General features: G+C 37.4%; 1 protein-coding gene across 1 annotated transcript in view; it reads left to right on the top strand.

The window, feature by feature from the left end:
• The window catches only part of POLA1 (DNA polymerase alpha 1, catalytic subunit), a 313,094-nt gene that overhangs the window by 140,805 nt on the left and 144,709 nt on the right, over positions 1-27,580 (top strand). The window contains exons 33-34 of the mRNA XM_003917516.4: positions 6,742-6,920; positions 8,635-8,766. Of these exons, the coding sequence (XP_003917565.1) occupies positions 6,742-6,920; positions 8,635-8,766 (311 nt within the window). The remainder of the gene's footprint in view (positions 1-6,741; positions 6,921-8,634; positions 8,767-27,580) is intronic.

Below are 27,580 nucleotides of genomic sequence, written 5' to 3'. Positions count from 1 at the left end.
GTTTCACATATATTAAATTATAGGGCAAGATTAAACCCTCATATATTCATCACCCACCTTTAGTATTCTGCATTGGTGGCCAATCTTATTATTCCTCTTTCCCACCTTCCTCTATTATTTTGAAGTATATCCTTCAAAATATATTTATTTTGTGTGTTAATATTTCATTTTGCATTTCTTTTTTTTTGAGACAGAGTCTTGCTCTGTCACCCAGGCTGGAGTGCAGTGGTGCAATCTCGGCTCATGATAACCTATGCCTTCCAGATTCAAGCGATTCTCCTGCCTTAGCCTCCTGGGTAGCTGGGTTCACAGGCATGTGCCACCATCCCCGGCTGAATTTGTTTTGTATTTTTAGGTAGAGACGGGGTTTCGCTGTGTTGGCCAGGCTGGTCTCGAGCTCCTGACCTCAGGTGATTTTCCTGCCTTGGCCTCCCTGAGTGCTGCGATTACAGGCGCAAGCCACTGCGCCCAGCCCATTTTGCATTTCTAAAAGACAAAGATTCCCCTTTTCAGCATAACGGTATTATTATCACATCACATTAAAAAACCTCACAATTCCTTCCTTTCGTCTAATTTCCAACAAGTGTTTATATTTCCCTGATTGCACTATGAATACACTTTTTAAAAAGCTCCTTGTTTGGATTGGAATCCAGTCAGGGTCAACTTGGTAGTTAATCTCTATTTTTTTTTTCTTTGTTGATCCTCCCAGTTTGTTTATGAAAGAAGCTGGGCTTTTTGTCCTGTAGAATTTTTCTCATTCTGGAGTTTACTGATCACATCCTGGTGGTATCTTTTAACATGTTCTTCTGTCTCCTGTATTTCCTATAAATAGTTAGATTTAAAGATGGGATTATATTTAGGCTCAATTTATTATATTTTATATTTGCTAAAATATAAAATACGCGCTTCTTCCTAGGCAGTGGGGTTTATGTCTGTTTGAGATTCAATGCATTTTGCAACAAATTCATAGATGTTTCATAAGAAATATTTAGTATGCAATTTTCTCACCTAAGTGTGAATTTTTCATAGTATAACATGCATACAGAAAAGTGCACAAAACCTAATGAAAGTGCTTGATAAATTTTCACGGGATCATCATGCACTGGTGTAGTCAGTACTGAGCTCAAGAAACAGTACATTACTACATTCCCAGAAGGCCCCTCATGTCTCCTAGAAATGATCCTCCACATACCTGGCATCTAATAACATATGAGGTGGATCTTGGGGGATATTACACAAATTGCGTCTTTGTTCTTTGTGTCTAGACTACTTCTACTGAATATTACGTTTGTGAGATTCATCCATGTGCTTGTCCTTCCTTTCTGTAAATTCTGTATAATATTTCATTGTCTGAATATACCACATTGTATGACTGTCTACTGGAGGTACACCTATGAGTTGTTTCCACATTTGGGGTGTTTTGAATAGTGCTGCTTTGAGAGTTGTTGTACAGGTCCTCTGTCGAACATAAGCATGTATTTCTCTTGGGTATGTACTAAGGAGAATTGCTAGGCCATTGGGGACATGTATGTATAATTTTAATAGATTCTACCAGTTTTCCAAAGTGGTTCTACTTGTTTACACTTCCTACTAGCAGTGTATGGGTGCTCCACATTCCTACCAACATTTGGTAGGGTAGTGTTTTCCATCTTCATTTTACATGGTGGCATAGAGTTGTGGTTTTAATTTGTATTTCTTTGATGACTAATGAAGTTGAACACCTTTCCACATGCTTCTTGGCCATTGGAATATTTCCTTTCGTGAGATGCCTGTTTAAGTCTTTCTCTGTTGTCCTGTTTGCTTCTCTTTTGCTTATTGATTTGCAGGCATTTCCTATGTGTTCTAATTACGAGTCTTTTGGAAGTATATATTACAGGTTGAGTATCCCTTATCTGAAATACTTAGGACCAGAAGTGTTTGGGAATTTTTTTGGATTTTGTAATAGTTGCATATAGATAATTAGCTATCTTAGAGATGAGACCCAAGTCTAAACATGAAGTTCATTTATGTTTTATATACAGCCTATACACGTAGCCTGAAGGCAGTTTTATACAATATTTTTTAAAATTTTGTGCCTGAAACAAAGTTTTGACTGCAACTCATCACATGAGGTCAGGCGTGGAATTTTTCACTGGTGCTATCATGTTGGCACTCAAAACGTTTCAAATTTTGGAGCATTTCAGATTTTTGGATTAGGGATGTTCAACCTATACAAACATCTTTTCCTATTTGGCATGCTTTTTAAAGAGTATAATTCACATAATTTACCATAAAATGCTAAAATCTTGAGTATATACAATCAGTTATTTAGGCACAGACACAGAACATTTTCATCATTCCAGAATGTTCCCTTGTGCCTCTTCCCAGTCAGCACCTCTGTTATAGTAGCAATCACTCATCTGAAATCTATCAGCATCAGTTAGTTTTGCCTTTTCAAGATTTTCGTATAAATGGTTTCCTACAGTATATACTCTTTTTGTGTGCATCTTTCACTTAGCATGGTATTTTTGAGATTCATGTGTCTTGTTGCATGTATCAGTATTCACTCTTTTTCATTGCTGAGTAGTATTTCATGGTAGATATACTAGTTTATCCATTCTCTTGTTGATGGACATCTGGAGTGTTTCCATTTTGGGCTATTATGAATAAAGCTGCTATGAGCATTCTGTGGATATAGCATTCACCATTTGAAAATTATTTTTTCTTTAATCATACTAAATTTTCACTTTGCATATTATCTTCTAAGATGTCCTGATATATGAAAACCTGAACTCATGCAAAAGATAAATGGTTTACTTCCTCTAAGAAATTTTTACAAAAAAATTTCACTCAATAGGATTCTATTAGTTAGCTTCCTTCATAGATTAAATGATCCATATTACAAATAACTGCTTGTAAATACCAGTTACTCCCTTTACTCATTTGGAGTTTCATTTATGTGGATTTTCCCTCTTCCCCACTTGCATGAACATATATAAGGGTTTCACTATAGTTATTTGCTGTTGCACTAATAGAGACCTTGTCTTTTGAAGGAAGGAAAGAATTTGATTAAATGTGTCAGTCTCTCTAATGACCGTATGCCTCAAGTTATGAACAGTTTAAAAACTCCTTGGGAGTGGGGGCAGGTGAACAGGTATAATTTACAATGGTTAGAAAGTGCAATGGTAGAAAAATAATTTTGTGCTAAATGTCATACTGGGGGTGTGTGTGATAAGACTATGGTGACTTAAGTAAAGACAGTACTGCTAAGCTCATCCACCCCGATGCCTATGATGTTACTTTCTATAAATACTTCTTGAAACATGAGAGTTTTGATCCTGTTGCCAAAATAATGTGAGATCCTAGAAATTTTCTAATTATAAATGACAGTATTTTAATTTCATTTCACTCCCTCTTCTGTACCCTCAACCCCAGCACAAATGAGTCGATCACTACAAGCCACATAATTGAATTAAAGCATACATCATCTCAGCCTATTCTGGGGGAAACCACGGCTGCTCTTCCTCCAGATAACTGGTTTTGCAAAGCCCAGGCAGGCTGCTCCTTCCTTCATTCTGTGCCTCACCAGAAGACTTAAGTCACCTGTCAAGAGCTAGCCTAAAAGAAATGGAAGTTACTTTTCTCAAATGGGACATAAAGTTTGTTCCTTTAAGCCAGTTCAGAGAAAGCTTTCAGTAGAAGCAATAAGGAATTTGGGATTCAGTTTTGCATTTCTTGCTCAAAGACTAATGTAAGCAGTGTAACATTAATTATATGGTGTATATGCATGTAGGGCAAGTGCAGTAATAAAGATTTTGCCTTAATGTCATTTTTGACAGAAGTGTTTAATTTTGGAGTGACAACAATTAAAAATGGAATTACATGTAGCTGCTGTTTTGCACATTTTAAAATTCAGAATCTCTACCTCTAGGTGGCAGCACCAGATACTTGTTTCTTGTTTCACTCCAGCCTTAATGAGTTTAGGGTATAAGCAGTAAAACTTCTTATAAGTCAACTGAAACTTCGAAATAAGCTGCTGTTACCAGTTTTGTGAGAATTTGGAAAAACTAATGTATATGGTGACTAAGTCTGGGGCTTGTTTAACCCTGGATTTTCACCTTTTCAAAAAAGATTCCAGCAGCAATGATCCTTATTTTTTTAACATGACATTGTATATTTTCTTAAAACGATTTAATTTAGCCCTCTGTGGTTTGCTTGTTGAACTTATAACTGCCCTCCCAAGAAAATAACTTTTTAAATGGCATTTTGGTATTTAACTTGTACAAGGATCATTATATACCTAATATTTTAAGCTCATTACAGTCTCTTCTCCCTTTATATTTTTACATTTTAGCATTGAACTATGACCAAGAGAGTACTAAGATTGAAGCCCCTTCCCCTGAAGAAAAAAAATCAGCTTGGGAATAAATCTGAAGTAATTAGCTAAGCCAGTTGGCTTTGTTACTGCCATGGGAAGATTGAGTGATTTGTAGAAATGGATTTTTAGGGTAGACATTTAGAGTAGACATTTCATAGGACCTAGTATTTTTCGCAAGTTTCAGCCAGTCGTTTGGGCGTTTCTCTGTGAGTAAGTAACAAGATGGCCCACATCCACTTTTGGCTTACTGTGCAGGCAGGCTGTCCTGGGTCAGTGCTTGCAGGTTCATGCACTCAGGTGCACCAAGTGAGCCATGGCTAGTGGGGAGGAGTAGAGAGTAGCTCCTCTTGGTTCCTTTTCATAGCCTGGTCAGTTTTGTATATGTGCAAACCAGCATTGTTTTGTTCCTTTATTTTTGGACTGTGAAAGAAACTTGCCTTTTAGAAAAATCTTGCTTATTTTCTTTTTCCTTATCTTTTGATTAGTGTTGGCCTGGGAAACTGATTAATAGTCATAGGGTCAGAGAAAAAGTGAAGCTCCTTTCTCATAATTGCAAATAAATCAAAATATTATGTGAATACTTGGATTCACAACTAGAGTTTGAATTAGCGACAGTTACCCTTCACTCCAGAGACGAACTGGCCTCATTCACTGGCGTGGTCTCTCTCAATTCCTCTGACCATCCTTAGCTTTAAATGTGAGGATATATGTATTCCCACATACTTCTCTAATTTGCTGTTTCTCTTAGGGGTTAGGTAACTTGTAAAATAGAAATATATAGTGTCTTGGTGACAAGTGGCCCATGTTAACATAATTTATGTCACTAATGAAGAACAGCTTTTCAAATTGTTCTGAATGTGCATTCTTTGTTTTTATCATATACTACCACTTTAGGAAATACTTTAATTCCTACAAAGAGTAGCTATTAACTTCATATGCAACATGAACATGTCTCGTACAGTTTTCTAAATGTATAATCTTGAGTGAGTATAGTCTAGATTAAATGATGTTCATTCACTGTTTTATTTTTTCATTCAAATGGCATTTATTGAGTGCTTGCTGTGCAGTAGGCAGCGTTGAACTCGGTTTGTTCTATATTATCCAATTTAAACTTCAAAAGTGTATGATCAGTGATGCTACCTCCGTTTTGCAGGTGAGAAAACTGAGACTCTGTGTCTCAGTTATCTTATTCTTTGTTTGGCCCCTTTCAACTGTGAAGAGTCAGCCTCCAGTATTTTATAATTACTAGATGTCACTTGACAGCTGACCAAATAGGGTTTAGGATTCTGTTGCTGAATTCTGAATGCATCTTGTTAGATTTATCTACCTATGTAGCTGTTGATAAATTTTAAACAATTTTTTGATATTTTTGGTATTTGTGAGCTTTTGGCTCAGTAACTGTTTTATATTACTTATTTACCTTTATACTAAAATAAGATAGTTTTTCTTAGATTTCCGAAAGTTTTTCCTTAGATTTCCAAAAGATAGAAATATTATCTCTTACATTCTTTTCTTGAAAGCATCCCTCAGCAATCCCTAAAATTCTAAGAAACAGTGTAGAATAATTATTTTTAAGTATAAATTCAAATAGTAAATTTTGGCACACATGTTTTGACCAAGGGTAAATTAAATAGGCTGGCCTAAAAATGTTTCTTTTCCCTAATTAGTTTGTGGAAACAAAACAGCATAAACATGCATCGATTGATTTCTTATGTTGTTTTGAATGAAATATGGAAGGTATATTTGGTTTCAGGATTCTTGGGGACATTTTGGCCTATAGAATCTGTAGACCCATTTTTTTTGCACATATTTTAAATTTCTGAATTTCGAACATCAAGAAAACCATGTTGCATTTTGTCTCGGATACTGCTACTGAATTTTAACCACTGAATTAGATTGCAACCTACATGCTGTTAACTACTGAGCCAAGATGAAATCGACTACTGCATTGAAATCAGGGTTAGCTGTGTCTGCACTTGAAGGAGTTGTAATGGCAGTGAACCTGTTTTCCTTAATGGAATTTTTATTCTCTGATTTTATTCTCAGTTTTAATTGTGACAATTTCATTTTAAGAGAATTTCTTAGTACACATTTATTTGAGGTTTTCATTGTAACTTTAAGAGAGTAATAAAAACATCCTATCAAAGTAGTTGCTTCCAAACCCATGTGTTCAGTGGCATATTTCTGTCTTGCGTTGTTGCAGTTACTTGTTTTATTTATAAAATAATCTCTTGTAAAAAGAGAAGTCATTTGTCCATGTGCTCTTGAGTTCAAATGGTTGTGTGTATGTGCATGAAATTAAAATCATTTTTTGTGAGAGTTTTCTTCTTTGGGATATTTTTGGAATACTTTTCTGAATTTGTTTTTTTCTTTTATATTAATAGGACTTGACCCCACCCAATTTAGAGTTCATCATTATCATAAAGATGAAGAGAATGATGCTCTACTTGGTGGCCCAGCACAGCTCACTGATGAAGAGAAATACAGGGACTGTGAAAGATTCAAATGTCCATGCCCTACATGTGGAACTGAGAATATTTATGATAATGTCTTTGATGGTTCGGTTAGTTGTTTCTGTCTTTCATTTTGTGAGCGAACTTGTATAAAGGCCTTACCCCTTTCCCCCACTATGGGATATATAAAAAGGGTGAAATAAATACACGCATGTTGCTTTCATGTGTTTAAAGAATTTTAGCATCATGTAAAATCTACCTTCACAGCTTGCTTTTATTTCTGTTTGAAAACTCTTACTTGAATGTGCTTGAATATTATTTTGGCTTCCTAGAGTGCTTGACCTTGGTTTTTAAGTGGAATCCCTTTAAAATTGTAAATTATCTTAAAGTATTTTTTATTATAATTTCTTAATTAGTAACCTGTATTGTCCCACTGTCAACCCCCATCTATTAAGACTTAGACCAATATTTTTCTTTATCTTAAATCAAGTTAATGGGAACTAAGTGTTTTGGGAAAGTTTGTGTTTGTCTTTACACATCCCACTTACCTCCATTTTGTAAAGGTACTCTTATCTTTTCTGCTGTCTTTGCATATTAGACATTTAAAAAGTCACAGGGAGACATTCCTTTCAAGAAGTACTGCCAAAAAATGTATTATTGACCTTGGATCAGAGCTTGAAACTTGGCCAATTTACTTGATTTCCACTGCAGTGTTATGCATATACTAGCCATTGGCAAAGGAATAGGCAGCACAACTGTGTAAAACCTTGAAACTGAAAGAAAAGACACCCTTTATCTAAATTAAAAGTAATTATTTTAAGTTAATTTGGACAAACAGCAGATGTTTTGCATTTTTTTGAATCAAAACAAAGCAGTCTTTGGAAGCAAGTGCAAGGAAGAGGCAGACACAGATCAGCAATACTTGCTAAATCCTTGAGTTTTGCTTCATTACAGCTGTAAATAAGATAGTTAATTGCATGGAGGCTTGACGACTTGCAGATGGGCTAACTGTGGAAGAGCCGATGTCAAGCTCTGAAATCTCTTCCACCTGGAATTGCTTAGCGTGGCGGGTAGGGTTATGTACCAGATTGGAGCAGGAAACCAAGATGTTTAAGTATCAGAAAGGAAAACAAATGCTTCAGAAATCCCAACAGTTTTGCTATATGTTACATTTGCCTTGTCTTTGTTTAAAACAAAACACAACAAAACAAAATGTTTTCTCCGAACTAATATTTATTTATTTCAGATTTTTACTTCTCCTGCCTCCCTCCCCCAATGCACTTCATTTTTTGGAAAAATTGCCAAAATTTTAGATTTGCTAAGCAGACAATAAGTGATACTGTTTTTGTGGTACTACACTTTTAACTTTTAAACTTTATTTTTAAAATTAAGTTGACAAGATGAAAACAGACTAATGTGATAAAGGCTCTTGTTTTTCTTCAAGTTTGTAATGAATAAATACAAATTTAAAGTTTTTAATCAGTATCTCTAAGAAGGAGGTTTATTTCCAGTAACATAACTTCACTGGTATTTACAGAGGAAAAATTATTTTATCCATAGAGTCCCTCGTGTAGGAAATGTAAAATAGTGATTTCAGCGTTTTCCCTTTGACTTTGCACTCCATTATGATGATGGCAAGGAATGGAAGGTATGTGTGACTAAAGCGGTCTTTGGGAGGAAAATAATTGAGAAGATAGGGTTAAAAACTCACCAATAAAACGAATTAAGAATATTCAACACTAGGACAGCACCTAAGTTTTTAAGCACAAAAACCCTTTTATAGCCTCACAGTAACTTTTTGTATACTTGTCCTGACTTATGTAGGGAACCGATATGGAGCCCAGCTTGTATCGTTGCAGTAACATCGATTGTAAGGCTTCACCTCTGACCTTTACAGTACAACTGAGCAACAAATTGATCATGGACATTAGACGTTTCATTAAAAAGTACTACGATGTAAGTATCCATAATGACATTCTTACATGCACAACTTATTGAGGTTTGGTACTTGTTTTTTGGTTTTCATGAAACTGTAAAATTTTGAAAAGACTTTTGGGAAAAATTCCCAGTGAAATGCTATTAATACTAATATGATAAAGTATGTAATTTTGGCATATTAGCCTGACAAATTGTTTGATAATTTCTTTCAGGCATTACATCTCTTTCATTTATGAGCAGTATTTTAAATAATGAAATTTTTTACTTTTCAAAAAAAAAAAACGGAATATAATTAAGAAATGTTTTAGTTTATTGTTACCTTAATAAGACTAATTAAATGATTGCTCAGATCTTTGGATAAAGGAAGAAAAAAATCACTATTGGCTATTGTCAGCAAGTAGAGCCAGTAGATTATGTGTGGTGATCTTAGTAGACTGCCCACACAAAACTAATACTTTGTGTTTATGTAGCACCCTGAACCACTCCATACCCTAGTTTTCTGAGGAAATCAAATATCTTTTAAATTTAAATGCAGTTTGTCTGGCATTCAAAAGAGAATGTCTAATTTTTATAAATTTATACTATAAATGCCAGAATAGAACAATGAGTGATTTGTCTTCATTGGAAAGAAGGCTTTTATTCAGAGTTTTTGTTTTTAACACATTTCACATGAATTAGTTTTTTTCTCTTCAAAAATTAAAAACTTCACATCCACTTGATTTTTCTTAGTGTTTCAGTATGTCATTTGTCATCTAAACAAATTTTCTGTTAACTTGAAAGTTCACTGTAACTTCTTTTTAAAAGCTACATTGGCAACACATTTCCAAAAAAAAAACATACATTAGTTAAGACCTATGACTTTTCTAAAGATCGTTCTGTACTTTCTCCTCATGTATTGGTTAACATGTAACAGCATTTTCTTCTTTAAAATAGAACTCATTGTGTGAAAAGCAACTATTAGATCATTAAGATGAAGAGTAAAAACATAGAGTTCCAGTATTATTATTTTGGTGTTGAATATATTTATCAGAAAAGCAAGTCAGTTTGCCTAAACATTATTAAAAAATAATAATTATGACTACATTTTGGGAAAATCTGAAACATCTTAGTGAATAATCCTGTGCTGCCCTTACTGAACAGTGGATGGGAATAAAAGTTGTCTGTGGGGTCACATTCCTCAGTAGATGAAATGTGCAGCACATGAAAATTTAGGCCAAATCAAAACTATTCAGCTCCTCATTTACAGGCCTCAATGAACAGAGTATGATCCTTGCCTGACTCTTGGGAAGAATTCTGAGTTTTCTCTCTGTGTTTAGTCTATCAAGATCTTCACCACGGAAATGTTAATACTAGAAGAAACTCATCTATTTCCTTCTTTAAGAAGGAATAGTCTGTTTTGACTAAGTTGCAAATACTCTGAAAAATGATCTTCTGTATAGCTAGAAATATGCCCTGACTGAAAGATTGATTTCTAACCTAATTTGTGTGTATGTTGTGGTGGTGGTTATATAAGTATTTTTCAAGCTAAATAACCTACTTTTAGGGATCCAGATATTTAACACAAGGTTTCTAGAGCATTTGCTTTAATTGTCTTTTTGCCAGCCATCTCACTAACATCAAGTAACAGGTTTTTGTAGTTAACTGCCCACTTGATTGACATTTCTAAGGGATTTCTGATCAAAATAGCCATATGTCATTCCTGGGGTTAAAAATTGATATGACTATCCTCAAAATTAGGAACTTATTTCTCTACTTTCTGATCTGAATTATATGTGATTGGTTGGCAGAGAAAGAAATCCATTATTCGTTCTTATGGCCCCATGCTAAACAAATATTTCAAATATTTTCCAGATCAGAGCTTTTGTACAAAAAGCCCCTATACCTTTAGGTTCTACTTCATTGGTAGACCATCTTGTTTCCTCCTAGAGGGACATAGCATTGAGTTTCTTCTGTTATTGTGCCTCGAGTGATACTGATTACAGTTATTAGTTCAGTGTGATTTATCATGGTGATGGTAATCCAATTGGAGACTAATATACCAAGTGTACTGAGGTAAAGATATTGATAGTAAGTATTGAGGTTAAGTGACTGTCTCTGAAGCTAATTACCAAAATGGTTTTCTCCTATTTAGCAACTTAAAAAATACTACCCACTGGCATTAAAGTTGTTTGTGAAATGAAGGCAAGAGTCTCAATATTATTTTAATTTTAGTCTTAGAAGCACTGCGGGGGAAGTCAACCTGCACTGAGAAAGGAAGGTATCTTCATGAGGAAGGGACTCCAGGAAGATGAATGGAATATGGTACTTGACCAAACACTATAACCTGCCAAGAAACATAGTTCTAGATGACTAAGAAATTAGATTGTCAAGAAAAAAGGTACAAAAGTTTGGGGTAACAAAGTATACTTCTAAATTACCTTAATTTTGGAAAAGTACATCACATGTTCTGTTACCTTCTGTCATGAATTAACAGGACTGACTGAGTAAATGTGATATAACAAATATTTGTTTATCTGAGAAGCAATCTGTATCACATAATATTTTAATAAATATTGGCTCCTTTATGGGAAAGGAGAGGCTTTTTGCTCCTCATCTATAGCAATGATTGTATCCCCTGAATTCTAATTTCCTATAACATTTAAACTTTGATATACATAGAAATACAAAAAGCACTGAGCCAGGATATTTTAAGTAATATATTAATTTCTTTAGGAAGAAGACAACTCTGCTTTGTCTTGAGAGTTGATGAAGTGTTGAAAGACTTTGAGGTAGCACAGAAAGCCTTAATTCAAAGCTGATTTCATGCCCTGGTCCTTGTTGGTTCCTTTGTATAAAGTTGAAATTGAACTGGTATTTTTTGAAAATCATAAAAAAGCAGCTTAAAGACTATAACTCTAAGCTTTTAGGGATGTTTTTGAAAGACTCCGTTTTACAGTGAAAAATTGATATGTGTTCCCCCTCCCCTTAAATTCTGCTCCAGAAGAGCAAATAGACATACACACACAAAAGGGAGAGAAACACTAGCTAATCTAAATTGGGAAATGAAGAGGGCTTTTTTTAAGCATGAAAATTTCATCATCTTGTCAGCTGGCAGAATGCCTGCTGTGTGGATTCACAAAGGCTAAGAATTACACTTTCATGAAATTTTCCTCACTAACTGCCCTGGTTAATTTGAAAGATAACCCACTGTTCTAATTCATTCCTCAATTGGGCGGTGCAGGTTTTATCTTTGATCTGACAAAGCATTTGTGTTAATCGTTTTGGCCCTCCACTAGACACTCTTGGGATTGTGCTTTTACAATAAATGTGTCTGTGATAGCTCTTTAGTCTATTATACTTACAATAGATCCATAGAACTGGTAATTAATTCTCCACTGCTTTGGAAATGGGAAGAATAGGTGTAGCTCTGTCAAGTGCTGCTGGGAAGTTTGTTTAGCTGGTTCATTTTTGAAGTGTTCCCCTCAGCCATCCAAGAAGCAGCCACAGAAGAGAGTCTGAGATTGAGATTCTGGCCTATCCTGATGACTTGCTGATAAATAGGAAATGCGACCCCTCTTGGTACCTGGGAGGAGGGTATTGGGTCATTTACATTCATCTCAAGTACTGTTCTTTTTAAAGTATATTAAACCCCCATTTTAATACTTAAAGAGCCATTTGCCTTTAAAGGTGGAGGCTCTAGAAAATGCAATAGTGATAGTCAACTTAAATATGTTCCTAAATTTTCATTGATGGCTTATGCAGGTTTTAGAGTATTCCGATGGGGCGAAGTGTGTTCCCCACCAGCCTTTTAGTGTTTCTAGCCACTTGTACATTATATGAGTACTTTACTATGATTTTTAAACATTGAGATATTGCTGGCCTTAGATGGGGCTGGCCCTTCATCTCAAAAGAACACGTGAACAGCTTGTTGGTACCATGCGTATGGTAACCTCTGATAGTTGGTAGGGCCAGAAATTGGTGGTCTCACTCCATAGAAAGTTGTTGTAGGCTTTATAATCTCAGAATTCTCCTGAATTAAGCTTTTTGAGGACAGGGGCTGTGCTTTCTTTCTGTTTTATGTGTGATCTCTGCCACAGCCCTTGCTCTCAGAAGTATATATATCTTGATGTTTAGTAGCCAAAGGAACTGACAAGTAAAGGTTATATTTTGCTGTTTTTTCCTTAAAATTTTTTACATTGCTGTCAGATTGACGTAAGATTTATTAGTGGCATACAGGATTCTTGGATTAACACAAAATTCTACAATATTTTAAGGTCATGAAAGCCATGACAAATAAAGTTCTTTGTTACTTTTCTGTTTTTTATGGCACTGACAACTCTGCATTTCAGTATATACCTGTCCCCAACTCAATAGACTTAATTTGTTTTTTCCCCAAACCAAATACCAGGCACAGAGACATTAACCAGAAATATCATCATGATGCACAATAGCACCCAGCCTAAATGTACTTTCATTGTCCTGATAGAAGAATCTATCTCTATATAACGTGGCAAAGAAAGTGGATGCCTAGCTTTGTTACTCTCTTTCTGTTCTCTCCTTGTATTTTTCTCTTTTATTTCTTAGTGTATTGTGTCATAAGCCACATTTTTAAATCTCTTTTGAACCCACATTTATGAGGAATTTAAAAAATAATGTGCAGTGTATGTTGCCTTATGATGTGAAAACTTCCTTATGCATACATGTTTAAGCACCTAGGGAAGAAGAGAGCATTTGACCAATGATGCTGAGCCTTACCATGGTGGCTGTGAGTTCTTTTGGAAGAGGCCACACACCAGGAAGTAGAGTGGGATGCTTCGTAGTGTATGAAGAGTCCATATTGCCGGGCATGGTGGCTCACGCCTGTAATCCAAGCACTTTGGGAGGCTGAGGCGGGAGGATCACGAGGTCAGGAGATTGAGACCATCCTGGCTAACACGGTGAAACCCCATCTCTACTTTAAAAAAAAAAAAAAAACTAGCCAGGCTTGGTGGCGGGCACCTGTAGTCCTAGCTACTCGGGAGGCTGAGGCAGGAGAATGGCGTGAACCCAGGAGGCGAAGCTTGTAGTGAGCCGAGATGGCGCCACTGCACTCCAGCCTGGGCGACAGAACAAGACTCCGTCTCAAAAAAAAAAAAGTCCATATTAAGCTTGTTTTTCATCTTTGTAAGTTAAAAAAAAAAAAACTTTTAAATTTTAAAGTAGATATGCATTCCTAGAGGACAAAATTAATAACAACCCCCAAGCATAATGTTGTTAAGCCGGGGATTGAATTAGAGCTGCCTTTTATCAAAAGTGCAATGAGGGCAGGGTAAAATATTGGTTAAAATATTCACTTCACAAAAATACACACCCATTTAGCATCACAAGTAAGCACCATTCATGGCTCCCAACAGTACTTGAAAAAGGGTAATTTTGTTAGGAATGCACAAAACTAAATAAATAAATCTGATAAATTAGAGATGAAGCAGCCTCCCACTCTATCCCTCTTGCCCACACCCATGTAAATCACTAACAAGGCTTCTCATTTCCGTTGTCTTTCACTTCTCAACAGAGCTATCTTGTGCAGGTGGACCTGTGAGTTTTAGAGCCATGCAATGGTATTCAGTAACTCTACTGTAGTTTCATTGCAAATATGCAGTGTTCAATAACCCTCAAAATTTCTCATTTCTTACCTGTGGTGATGTGGTTTGATAGTTTTTAGGTTATAGGTTGCAATATGCGGTAGAATCGTAGGTATATTACTTCAAAAAGTTTAAACTCTAAGCACTTTTGGAATTACTGTTTATTTCCTTGCTTCTGCATTTATATTTAGAACATTTGAAATGAATAAATTTGGTTTCTTTTTTGTAGACTCTAACAGCATAATTATAAGTGGTACAAAAGGCATACAAAGAAGCAATAGATATCCATCCCACCCATTCAACATCACAGGCAGCCCAATCCATGCTGCCCAGCGGTGCTTGAAGAAGGGTAATTTTTTTAGGAATCCATAGAACTCATCCTAAATCTTATTAAAACCAAACGAAAAGAACATATTGAAAATTAGTATTTGTTTTTGCTTCATACTATTTGATTGGGAAGCCAAACATAAATAAATGCCAGGGATACCAAACTGCATTTTTAAAATGTGATATTCTTTATTTTTATTCCTTTTTTCTTTTTAATTTTTACAGATAGAGTGTTATTCTGTCACCCAGGGTGGTGTGCAGTGGTACAGTCATGGCTCACTGCAGCCTTGAACTCCAGCAGTCCTCCCGCCTCAGCCTCCCAAGTAGCCAGTACTACAGGCACATACTACCATACCCAGCTAATTTTTTTGGGGGGGGGACAGGGTCTTGTTCTGTCGCCCAGGCTGGAGTGCAGTGGCGCAATCTTGGCTCACTGCAAGCTCCGCCTCTGGGTTCATGCCATTCTCCTCCCTCAGCCTCCCAAGTAGCTAGGACTACAGGCACCCGCCACCACGCCCGGCTAATTTTTTGTATTTTTAGTAGAGGTGGGGTTTCACCGTGTTAGCCAGGATGGTCTCGATCTCCTGACGTCGTGATCCGCTTACCTCAGTCTCCCAAAGTGCTGGGATTACAGGTGTGAGCCACCGTGCCTGGCCAGCTGATTTTTTATTTTAAGTTTTGTATAGACAGGGTCTCACTATGTTTCCCAGACTGGTCTTGAACTCCTGGCCTCCAGCAATCCTCCCTCCTTGGCCTCCCAAAGTGTTGAGATTACAGGCATGAGCCACCATGCCCGGCCTTAAATGTGGCATTCTAACACCAGTGTCCATTCATGGAGGATTGGTATGTTTTTATTTGGAATGGCTAATTTTTGTTGTTGTTATTGTCAAGCAAGCTCATTTTTTTGAGTCAGGTATAACATTTTGCTGCTGTGCCATGGCATGTTCTCACAGAAAAATTAAGAACAAGGGACTGGTGACTGGAATAGAATCTCATTGTAAGTAATTTATCATTGTACAAATCTAAGTAACAATCAAATCCAGTTCCCTAAAACATGCCAGCTATGTATTCTATACAAGCAGCTTATCATGGTGTATAGTATTGTTGTAAAGGAGTTCTAATAAGCAAATAAGTTCAGATGCAGCCATTTATACCACTTGACTTTTATCCTTTGTAGAATAACTAACATTTATGAGAAGACTGCTTTATCTTTTATTTCATTTAATCACGACCTTATGGCATGAACCCGGTTTGGGGAGGCTCAGATCTAGAGCATGATTTTGGGGGACTAACATGGAACCATCACCAAATTCTGAGGTGCTGAGACTGCAGAGAATATTGTTGCCGATTGAGGACTAACCCCAGAGCTACTGACGAGATCTGAGCTTGGTTCGTAGTCTCTCCCTTACCCGTATCATTCCCTACATATGGATATCCACCCTCCTAAGTCTTTTGTCGGGGATGAAGGCAGTTATAGCCGTAGCCCTTTCCATTGCTTTCCCTGCATTCTGAAAGCTTAGCACTCCATTTTATCAGTGATCAGACTAGCCACTGCTAGTCTCTTACCAAATCTGTAACTTGGGCTAGGTACTGAACTTCTCTAAGCTACGGTTTCCTAGCCTATGAAATGATCATGGTAAATAATAGTACCCACCCCGTAAGATCATAATGAGGACTACATGGGATAATGCACTTAAGGTGCTGAGAAAGTGCCTAGAGAGAACTCATTATTAATTATCACTGTTCCAATCTGAGACATGATGAATGAACATGGCTAGCTGTGTTCCTTTTGTGTGCTCAGAAACACCAGAGATTCAGACCTGGGCCGGGGCCTTGGTGCCCAGGTCTTTCCAAGGTCTCTCCAAGGTATCCATCTAGAAGCTCCCTCTCCCATCTATTTAGGATACCAAACTGCTGTGTTTCCTCTTGGCCCTCCCTTCAGTTTGCCAATAAGGTAGTTTCCTTTTCAGTGTTGGTGAATAGAGTCTTAAAGTCAGCGTTGGGAAATGGATACTAGGCTATAACTCCTTCAAGGCAATAGCACAGAATACTGCAGAATACTACATCTTAGAATATTACAGTAGCACAGAATACTACAGCACCCAGGATTGTGCCTAACCTGATAGGTGCTCGGTAAATTTTATTGAATGAGTTCATGATGTTCTGAGAGGTTGGTGCTATCAGGTGACTCTCCCAGGTCACACATAGTAGCATCAAGACTGTGACCATACTTGGAGATCTTAGTCCAGTATCCTGCCCATAATAACTTGGAAGACAGCCAGTTATGGATACCAAGTTGCTTAGCATCTTCTCTGCAGTCACTCTTAGAGTAGGATGGATCAAGAGCCTTCGCCATTCGCATTACAAGCTAGGCCAGGTCACAAGGCTGACTAGGGTATGAGTCCAGAAGGCTGATGATAGCCATCCAGCAATGGACTAGTACAGCCATTGAAAAGAAGCACATGTGTTGAACCTGGGGTTTCAGCAACTTCTGTTACGGTTTGCGTCCTCTGATGGGAAAATTGGAAGCTTTTTGAAATGCTGAGGAAATGCCATAGGAGTTGTCAGATACCTGAAAACAAGTGGGTAAAAACAGAAAACTACTTGTGCCAAAACGGTAGAATTCCTTTCTTCAGTTTGATTTCTCGAACCTTGTGTATTTAGGAAAAACTCAACTTCAGGTCTAACTCCAGCCATCTGGAGCTACTATCTTGTAGTGGAGTAAGAAATTGAACCAGAACAGATTTCATTTAACCTTTCAAAAGTGAGATTTTCACACAGTTGACCTTCTTGACTTCAAGGAACAAAACGGAACTACTATCAGTTCTCTGCTGCATGCGTCAACAAGAGATGGGAGGAGAGTGCCCCCAGGCGATGGCTGTTTTTCATATTTGGTTTGCCCAGAGAATTTACATTTTGGTTCACACATGCAAATCAGCCCTTTGTAGATAGTTGCAGATAGGAATTTCCAGATGATCCTGTCTAGCTTAGTCTTGTCTTAATGGAATAACCGTATTTCTGTTTAGAAGGAGGTTAATTCAGCTGCCTTTCCAAGGTGCCATGGAAAAATTCTCTAAGCCTGGATTCCAAGAAATACTACTACTGATGAGAGTTAGAGCACTGTTGTTTTCCAAATGATGGGTGTTGGTTTGTTTTGAGCTTGGCATAAATCACGTGTTGACCTTAGCTTGCTTTTTTTTTTTTCTCTTTGAGACAGAGTTTCGCTGTTGTTGCCCAGACTGGAGTGCAATGGCATGATCTCGGCTCACTGCAACCTCTGCCTCCCAGGTTCAAGTGATTCTCCTGCCTCAGCCTCCCGAGTAGCTGGGATTACAGGCACGTGCCACCACCCCCGGCTAATTTTGTATTTTTAGTAGAGAAGGGGTTTCTCCATGTTGGTCAGGCTGATCTCGAACTCCCGACCTCAGGTGATCCGCCTGCCTTGACCTCCCAAAGTGCTGGGATATTATAGGCACGAGCCACCGTTCCCAGCTGACCTTAGCTTGCTTTTGAAAACCAATGTATAACTTTTTGTCTTGGTTCAAAACTCATCTGACTCTTGACACTTCTTCCAAGTTTTTGTTTTCGTTTTTACTGTGCTATAGTATAACTTTCAGGGTGGGTAGTTTTGTGAGGTCTGCAGAGACCAGCTTGGTCGGGGAGACCCTAACCCAGCGGCGCTAGACGAATTAAAGACACACACGCAGAAATATAGGGGCGTGAAGTGGGAAATCAGGGGTCTTAGCCTTCAGAGCTGAGAGCCCCAAACAGAGATTTAGTCACATATTTATTAACAGCAAACCAGTCATTAGCATTGTTTCTATAGAAATTAAATTAACTAAATGTATCCCTTATGGGAAATGAAGGGATGGGCCGAATTAAATGAATAGGTTGGGCTAGTTAACTGCAGCAGGAACATGCCCTTAAGGCATAAATCGCTCAAGCTTTTGTTTGTGGCTTAAGAATGCCTTTAATGCCAGGTGTTCCTTGCCCTCATTCCCATAAACCCACAGCCTTCCAGCTTGGATGTTAAGGCCATTATGGACATGTCGTAGTGCTGCAGAGATTTTGTTCATGGCCAGTTTTGGGGCCAGTTTATGGCCAGATTTTGAGGGGGCTTGCTCCCAACAAGGTCCATCACCCAGCTTGTTTACTGGAAGATCTTTGGCCTCATTCAGACCATTCAAGTGCTCATGGTTTCTTGGCTGTTGGAGGAGCTCTTGATGCTTCTGGGAACCTAGATGATTTGCCAGTCCAGCTCTCAGGAGCCCAGCCTAGCAGGGCTTCAGTGTCCATCCACCATCAAAGAATGTTCAAGAATCTTGGCATGAAGTGGCAAGAAAAAAAGAAAACTGTCCAGGATTTACATCTATATGTATACTAAGGATTTATAAATTATGTGGGTAAAGTTATGGCTAATCTTTTGAGGATGATTTCTCTCAACTACAGCTTTCCCTCAAGAGCCACTTCTTCCAGAAATAGATCAGCAAAGAAAGATCAAAGGAAAGCCCAGATTCAAGAGAGACCTCTTTAAAATTTTCCAGCAAAATAGATTCTCTTACTGACGAATGTATGTAAGTGGTATAGCACAGTGGTTCTCAAACCTTTTGGTTTGTGGGACCCCTGTATACTCTTAAAGTACTGAGGAAAATGAAGAGTTTTACTTTATGTGGATATTCTTTTTTTGTCACTACACCACATCTTGTAATGATATAGTTCCTTAAAGGTTATTTACAGTGTGGAATCTGAAATTATATCAGTAAACTTTTTGTGCTCTGGTATATTAAAATCCATTGCTCTGTCTTGCACTTTGAGCAGATCATTTACCTATGCATGATTTTGTAACATCATGCCTTCGTCACTTAGAAAATACTGGTTCACTGACATGAAGAATTTCCAAATTCATTATACAATTTTTTTGAAATCACATTTGTTCATATCATCACCAGTTTCGTCAAAAAAGTCTAAATATTGGGAAGCTGTTGAGCTCATGGTGGTGTATACAAATGTTCCAGTGAAAACTAATTGAAAGCTAGAAATTTGTCATTGCTTACAAGTACTGTCAGTTGGTTTTTCTTGAAGTCACAGGATCAGTTGGTTAATTTTTGAGAAGATGTCTGCCAGACACCCAGGTCTGGATAACCATAGTTATCTATCAGTTATTCTTTTAAGTAAAGATGGTGTTCTTTGAACAGAGTGATTAGTTCAGCTTGCAACTCAGACAGTTGCACAGATGCTTTGCCTGGAAACAAATACCGTACTTCAACACATGATAATAAAAGGATATATATTTAAAGGTTGCAATTTAATAGAATTTTATTTTCATTGAGGACTTTCTTTAGTGAAATTGGCTTAGTTATCTATTTGTTAGATTCTGGGCACATGATGATGAGAAATACAATAATGAATAGTACAGTTTGGGGCCGCTACGTTGTTGTTGTTGTTCTTGTTGTTGTTGTTTTGAGATGGAGTCTCACTCTGTACCCCAAGCTGGGGTACAGTGGTGTGATCTTGGGTCCCTGCAACCTCTGCCTTCTGGGTTCAAGCTATTCTCCTGCCTCAGCCTCCCGAGTACCTGGGCTTATAGGCACCCACCACCATGCCCGGCTAATTTTTGTATTTTTAGTAGAGATGGGGTTTCACCATGTTGGCCAGGCTGGTCTTGAACTCCTGACCCAGGTGATTCACCCGCCTCACCTCGACCTCCCAAAGTGCTGGGATTATAGGCGTTGAGCCACCGCACCTGGCCACAGTGGGCCACTACTTTGATTGATGCTAATGTGCCAAGAGTTTTACCCATCATTGACTTTGCACCATTAATGCAAATGTCAACACAGTGAAAAAACACCAATAGTATCATCGTAATATTATAAAAAGTGTTTTGACTTTATGGATTCCAGAACCTTCACCTTCGGCTCTAGCAATTTATCCTAAAGAAATGTACCCCAGGCTGGGTGTGGTGGCTCACGCCTGTAATCCTAGTACTTTGGGAGACTGAGCAGTCAATCATCTCACGTCAGGGGTTCAAGACCAGCCTGGCCAACCTGGTGAAACCCATCTCTACTAAAAATATAAAAATTTGCCTGGCATCTTGGCGCATGCCTGTAATCCCAGCTACTCGGGAGGCTGAGGCAGGAGAGTCGCTTGAACCCAGGAGGCAGAGGTTGCAATGAGCCGAGAGCACGCCACCGCAGTCCAGCCTGGGCAACAGAGTGGGACTCCGTCTCAAAAAAAAAGAAAGAAGCCCAAAATTTATGTGCAAGAATATACATTGATGAATTTTTTTTTTGGTAGTAAAAAAATTGGATATATCTAAGAGTAAATGTTTATTAAATACATTATGCTATATCAATGGAAAAGTATATGATCTGAGCAATTGGCACAACATTTTGTGAGAATAAAGACACAGGAAAATGTGAGATAAATGTTAACGGGGAGAACAGGAGGAAACAAATTAGTATATAAGGAATGATTCAGTTATGTGATAAAGATACTATGTACATATAGACATGTGTAAATAAATAATTGGAAAAATACGTACAAGAATGTTAAAAGTGATCATCTTGAGTGGTAGGGATATGGGTGTTTTAATTTGTGTCTTTATATTTCTGTTAGTCTTAAGTGTTGTGCAATAAGCGTGTGTTACTTTGGGGGGAGGAGTGTTGGTTGCATTTTGAAAATTTGTTTTTAAATTTATATTCAGTACAATTCACTCTGGTTTACAGTTCTGTAAGTGTTGACAAATGCACAGAATCATATAACTACTACCACAGTCAAGAATCAGAACAGGGTCATACTTTCTGGCATGATCTTCCATCTGGGACCCACCATACTGAATATGCTGCCAATCCCAAAGATGCACAGAATGAAACTTTGTAAGGTGTGTGTTTCTTTGCTTGGCAAGGAGTGGGTAGGTACATGATCTGTGAATATAAAATGAAATTTGAAGGACAATTCCTCCAAAGAACATTGGAGGAAAATTCTAATATTTCCATTGGAGCTTCATCACAAGAAAATTTCAGCTCTGAGGATTTGGGAAAGAAAACTAAATCATATCTTCAATTCATTTCATCCTTTCAGTGGGTCATGAAGACAGAGAACTTCAACGCCATGATCAGTGGTTCCAACAGTCAAGTAGTCATCCCTAGGTATACTAGGGGTGGGGGACAGTGTTCCATGTATACCAAAACCCGTGCATACTGAAGTCCCACAATTGAGACCTGTGGAACCCTCAGATAGGAAAAGCCAGCACTCCATATATGTGGGTTTCATGTGTTTTGGTCGAAAACAATCCATGTATAAGTTGACCCACACAGTTCAAACTTGTGTTCTTCAAGGATCAACTGTATATTTACTACTCTTGCTTTCTAGAAATTAAACCTAGATGTTAAACCATGTAAAAAGATAACTTTCCTATATTCAAATATGCATCCATTTTAACCTACTCAAGTCTATAGCTGAGTTTGTTCTTTTACAAATTCGAGCATGTGTATAGATTCATGCATTCACCACCACAATCAAGATATAAAACAGTTCCTACAAAAACCCTTAAAACTCCTAAAATAGTCCTATAAAACTCCCTCCTGCTATTCCTTTATAATCACACCCTCCTTCCCACTCCTAACTCTGTCAACTATGATCTGTTCTCATCAGTAGAAATTTGTCTTTTCGAGAATGTCATATAAATAGACTTATACAGCCTTTGAGACTATCTTCTTTCCCTCGGTTCATTCCTTTTATTGCTGAATATATTCTATCATGGATCTGTCGGTTTGTTTGATCCATTTACTCACTGAAGGATATTTGGGTTGTTTCCATTCTGGGGAAATTATGAGTTCAGATGCTATAAACATTCACGTACAGGTTGTTTTGTCAGTGCATGAGTTTTCATTTCTCCGGGATAAATATCCAGGCGTAGGGTTGCTGGCTCATATGCTAAGTGTATGTTTCACCATCTAAGACATTGCCAAACTATTTTTCAGAATGGTGGTTTTTTTTTTCATTCCCAGCATATGAGAGTTCCATTTACTGGGGATGCTCACTGGCACTTGATATTGTTGGTATTTTTTATTTTAGACATTTTAATATGTATGAAATGGTAGCTCATCATGATACTAATTTACATTTCCCTAATGACTAATGATGTTGAACATCTTTTTATGTGCTTATTTGTCATCCTTATATCCACTTTGGTGAAGTGTCCCAAGTTTTTCCCCATTTAAAAAAAATGGATTGTTTATTCTTTTACTGTTAAGTTTTGAAAGTTCTTTATATATCCTAGATACAGATCCTTTGTTGGATGTGTGATTTGCAAATACGTTGTCCCAGTCTGTAGCTTGTCTTTTCATTTTCTTGATAGTGTCTTTCACAGAGAAAAAGTTCTAATTTTTATCAAGTCCAGTATATCAATATTTTTCTTTTGTTGATTGTGCTTTTGATCTCATGACTAAGAACTCAAATATTATATCTATGTCTATGATCCATTTTGAATTAATTTTTATAAAGTTAGGGCAGAGTTCAATTTTTTCTTTGGTGTGTGTGCGTCCAGTTGTTCCAACATCATTTGCTGAAAAGACTATCCTTCTTCCACTGAATTGCTTTTGCACCCGTGTTAAAAACCATTTGAGCATGTTTGTGTGGGTCTATTTCTGGACTCTTTGTTCTCTTCCATTGATCTGTTTATTCTTTTACCAATACCACACATCTTGATTACTATAGCTTTATAGTAAGTCTTGTGCAATTCTTCCATTTTATTTTTTTGAAAAATGTCTTAATTCTAGTTTGTTTGCCTTTCCATATAAATTTTAGAGTCAGCTTGTCTTTATCAACAAATTTTTATTGGAATTGTGTTAAATCCATATCAATTGGGGAAGAATTGACATCTTTATTATGTCAAGTCTTCCAATAGATGAACACTTTATGTCTCATTTATTTGGATCTTCTTTGTTTTCTTCCATTAACATTTTATAGTTTTCAGCTTATGGGTCCTGTACATGTTTTGTTAGATTTATATAACTAAGGAGTACCTTTTGGTTCTCAAAGGAATACTGAGGATCCATGAAATGTTAAAAATATTCTACATAAATTCATTGTTAATATGTAGCCTTTAAATTTTATTTTGTAAATCTTTATTGATTAGTTCAAATATTCAGCCACATAATACTGCCAAGTTTTTAAAACACCAGCTTTTGTATTGTAATTTTACTTTTGTAAAATTCATAGATTTACATAAATATCTATATGTATATATATGCCTAGAGAGATTTCTAAAAGGATTTTTAAGGGTTTGAAAACCCTTAAAAAATACATGTTCATTAATTCTAATGTACCACTGAATAGTTAACATGTAATTTCCATGTGCTATATATGAGAATATGAAAGTAAAAGGTATATATACTTTCACGCTTGTATCAAGTTGATCGTGTACTTATAAATAAGAAGGGAGTTAAATTTCTAAAACAAAAATATGAGTTCTCATGAGACCAAAAATAATTTTTGGAAAGCAAAAATATCCATTGTGTCTTCTTCATATTTATACATTTACCATCCTTCTTAAGTCTTCAGGTTTATTGCTGACTCTTGACAAATAGTGGATTATTAGCATTGCTCAACTTTGCCTCTTCTCTGTTGTGGATGTGATTGTATAAACCTAGGTGAGGAGTAGTTTGTATAGAAATGTCATCTTTCCTGTATCTCTTCTAGGAGACCTGCCTAATGATTTCATGACATCATCTGATCCAGTATGCTGAGGAATTATGATCTTTCCAAGCTTTTAAAGTAGTTTTGAGAACTTCAATTCTGTCACTACCCTCTCAACCTTGACCGTGACTCACCATAGTCTCTTTTGGACTAGCTTCTATTATGTTAATATACATTGTATATTGCACAGTACCTTGCAGTTTTCAAAGCATTTTTTTATACTGTACCTAGAGCGTCCCTCACAGTATTCCTGTGAGGTATTCAGAGCGATACCCTCCAGTATTTCCCAGCCCAGGATGACCAAAGCCCGCAAGTTGTCCACACTGGATATCGTGGTGGTGTATTATATTCCACTTACATTGCCTTTTCCTCCATTCTCACTGCTTTAATTCAGTTCCTGGTCATCTTGTTCTTAGCTTGCTAATCAATCTCCCTTGTTTTTATATCAGTCCATTCTCTATATCATTTCCAGGATTATTTTTCTAAAACAGGATTAATAATGTCATCTTCCAGCTTAAAAACCTTCTGTGGTTGCTCATTTCTTACAGATTAAAATTCAGATTTTGGAGCACTGCATTAGGCCCCAAGCCAGCCTTTCCACCTTCTCTACCCTCAGTATCCCTTGCAAACCATCTGCCCGCCACACTGGAGAGCTTGGCATTCCTTAAAGATCCCATATGCTTGGCTGTCTCCACACTTTCACTCCTGCCATCTTCCTCTGCGTAGTACCATAGCCCACAACCTGTGACATCCCACTTTGTGAAATTCTTTTGCCTTCAGTGGTACAGTCTCTGGAAAGCCTTCTTCACTCAGCTCTCCAGGCAAAATGTCTTATTGTCTTCTGCATGTTCCCATAACCTTTTGTACACACCTCTGTGGCAGCACCTACTGCCAAGTTGATTGACTCTTTTTCCCCACAGGCCTTGAGCTCCTTGTGAACACAAGCTGCGCTGTGTTGTGTTGCATTTAGCTTCGTGTCACCTGAGCAAAGCATGGTGCCAGGGACATGGCTGACACAGGATTTGCTTATTTGAGCAAGGGAGTGATTTTTGGAACCTTCAGAAAAGCTGTGGGTGTAGTATTTATGTTTGATGGAATACCCAATTCTTACTTTTTATAGTTAATGACTCCACAGCCAGTGGATGGCATTTTCTAAAATGTCATCTTTAATCTCTTTTGCTATCTAAATTTCAATCACCTTAGGAATCTCTAAGAAGTTAAACTTAGTCTTGCATCATACACATACACATATTTTGCAGGTTTTCACCTTAAAATTATTTTCTGCATTTCTAGCTTGTTCTTGAACCACAGGTGTGGTATTGATCTTTCCTTTTACTTAATAACACCCTTCCTGCCCTCAAGGCCATGACCAGGAAACTGGCTTCTTAGCACCAAGGCTGATTTTCAAATTATTGTTGGTTTAGGTTCTCTTCAAACTAGGCAGTCATATCTTTTTCCTATTAACACCATAATTAAATACCCAGAATACAGTTTTGAGAAGCCCTTAGCACCATGTGTATATGCATGTGTATTTGTCTGGTTTTACATGCTCTTTTCCTAGCCCTAGCATGCACAAGTGCACTCTTGCACAGGAGTGACAGAGCCTAGTTGGCTTTTGCCTCCTGTTATGGAGCACCTAATGGTCTGACAGAAGAAGATAGTTCAGCAGAGAAGGGCTCATTGTAGAATTGTTTGGCCTTGATTTCAGGGAACCTCTCCCCTCTGTCTACCTTCAGAATGGCTATTTCCCATTTTTGGAAGATAACTTGAGTATGTGGTACAGAATTAAGTATTTTCAGATAATAGTAATGCAGTGTTTCATTTCTGTTCTAGGGTTGCTAGTAGAAGCAACTCTGTAGGAATAAGCTAGAGCAAAGAAGTGGACATGTGTTTAGATGGCTTTTCTTTTTGTCTGACCATCACTAGCCGTTGATAGAAGAGCTGTACTTTTGTGTTACTTTCCTTTTATCTTTAACAGGTAGAGTGAAATATAATTTGCAACACTTGGAACCTTGTAAAAGACAACCAGCCAAACAGATAACAAACCAAAAGGAAATCATCTAAGTCACACACTGGATAAAACTTTCTCTGAGCAGCCTCTGACTCCTTGGACAGCAGTCCCTCCCCTTTCAGAATCCTAACACCCTGTCCCCACCACCACTGTGTCAGTGTTTCTGTTGAGGGCAAGAGTCAGACACCTAACTTTTGTGTTTGGCTTTAAAATCAAAGTTGTTTTACCATGTTAAACTGCCAGGACCATGTCTTCTTGATGTAAAACCCCTGAAACATCTATTATAATGCCATAGACTCAGCAGATACTCATTTGTTGTATTTTTTGGTTTTTGTTTTGTTTTGTCTTTTTTTGAGACAGGGTTTCCACTCCCGTCACCCAGACTGGAGTGCAATGGTGTGATTTCAGCTCACTGTAACCTCTGCCTCCCCAGCTCAAGCGATTCTCCTGCCTCAGCCCCCCAAGTAGCTGGGACTACAGGCAGGTACCACCATATCCAGCTAATTTTTGTATTTTTGTAGAGATGGACTTTCGCCGTGTTTCCCAAGCTGATCTTGAACTCGTGGGCTCTAGCGATCTGCCTGCCTCAGCTTCCCAAAGTGCTGGGATTACAGGTGTGAGCCACCACATCCAGCCAACACTCAGTTTTATGTGAGGTCACACTCTCTAGAAGGATCTGAATTCCATTTCTGTATAAGCATGTAGATTGTAGGAGCAACTCATTTTCTAAACTAATGCTTTACCTGGTTCTCTGGTAATCTTTGTGTGATTTCAGGCCATCATCACAGAAGTTAGGTATCCATCATGATATTTGTCTTATGAGAAGAAAAGATGGGCTATTTGGAAGAAACAAATTAGGTTTTGGTAATACTAAGTGAATCAGTTGTATATTTCAGAAATTTAGGGAACCTTTTTATTTGTTGAATTTGTAAGTAAGACAGGCATGATGTCTAACTGTTACCTAACCAGAGAATTTATTTCAAGCCAAATTTTGAACTGCATAAATGTTAACATGTTTACGAAAACGGGTTCTAAGCAATTCTTTTTCAGTTGTGGTGCTAAATGTCTGTAGTGAAAATTATATAAACATATACTTGCATCTTTATGTGTATTTCTTTAAAAATTTGTTTTATGATCTAAGGTTTAAAAAGTTTGATAATGCTGGCTATACGCACACTTTTTTTAAAGTCAGGAA

The sequence above is a fragment of the Papio anubis genome, chromosome X, assembly GCF_008728515.1.
Source record: "Papio anubis isolate 15944 chromosome X, Panubis1.0, whole genome shotgun sequence".
Taxonomy (NCBI): domain Eukaryota; kingdom Metazoa; phylum Chordata; class Mammalia; order Primates; family Cercopithecidae; genus Papio; species Papio anubis.
The sequence above is the reverse complement of the archived record's forward strand: the minus strand, read 5'-3'. Positions and strand labels throughout refer to the sequence as shown.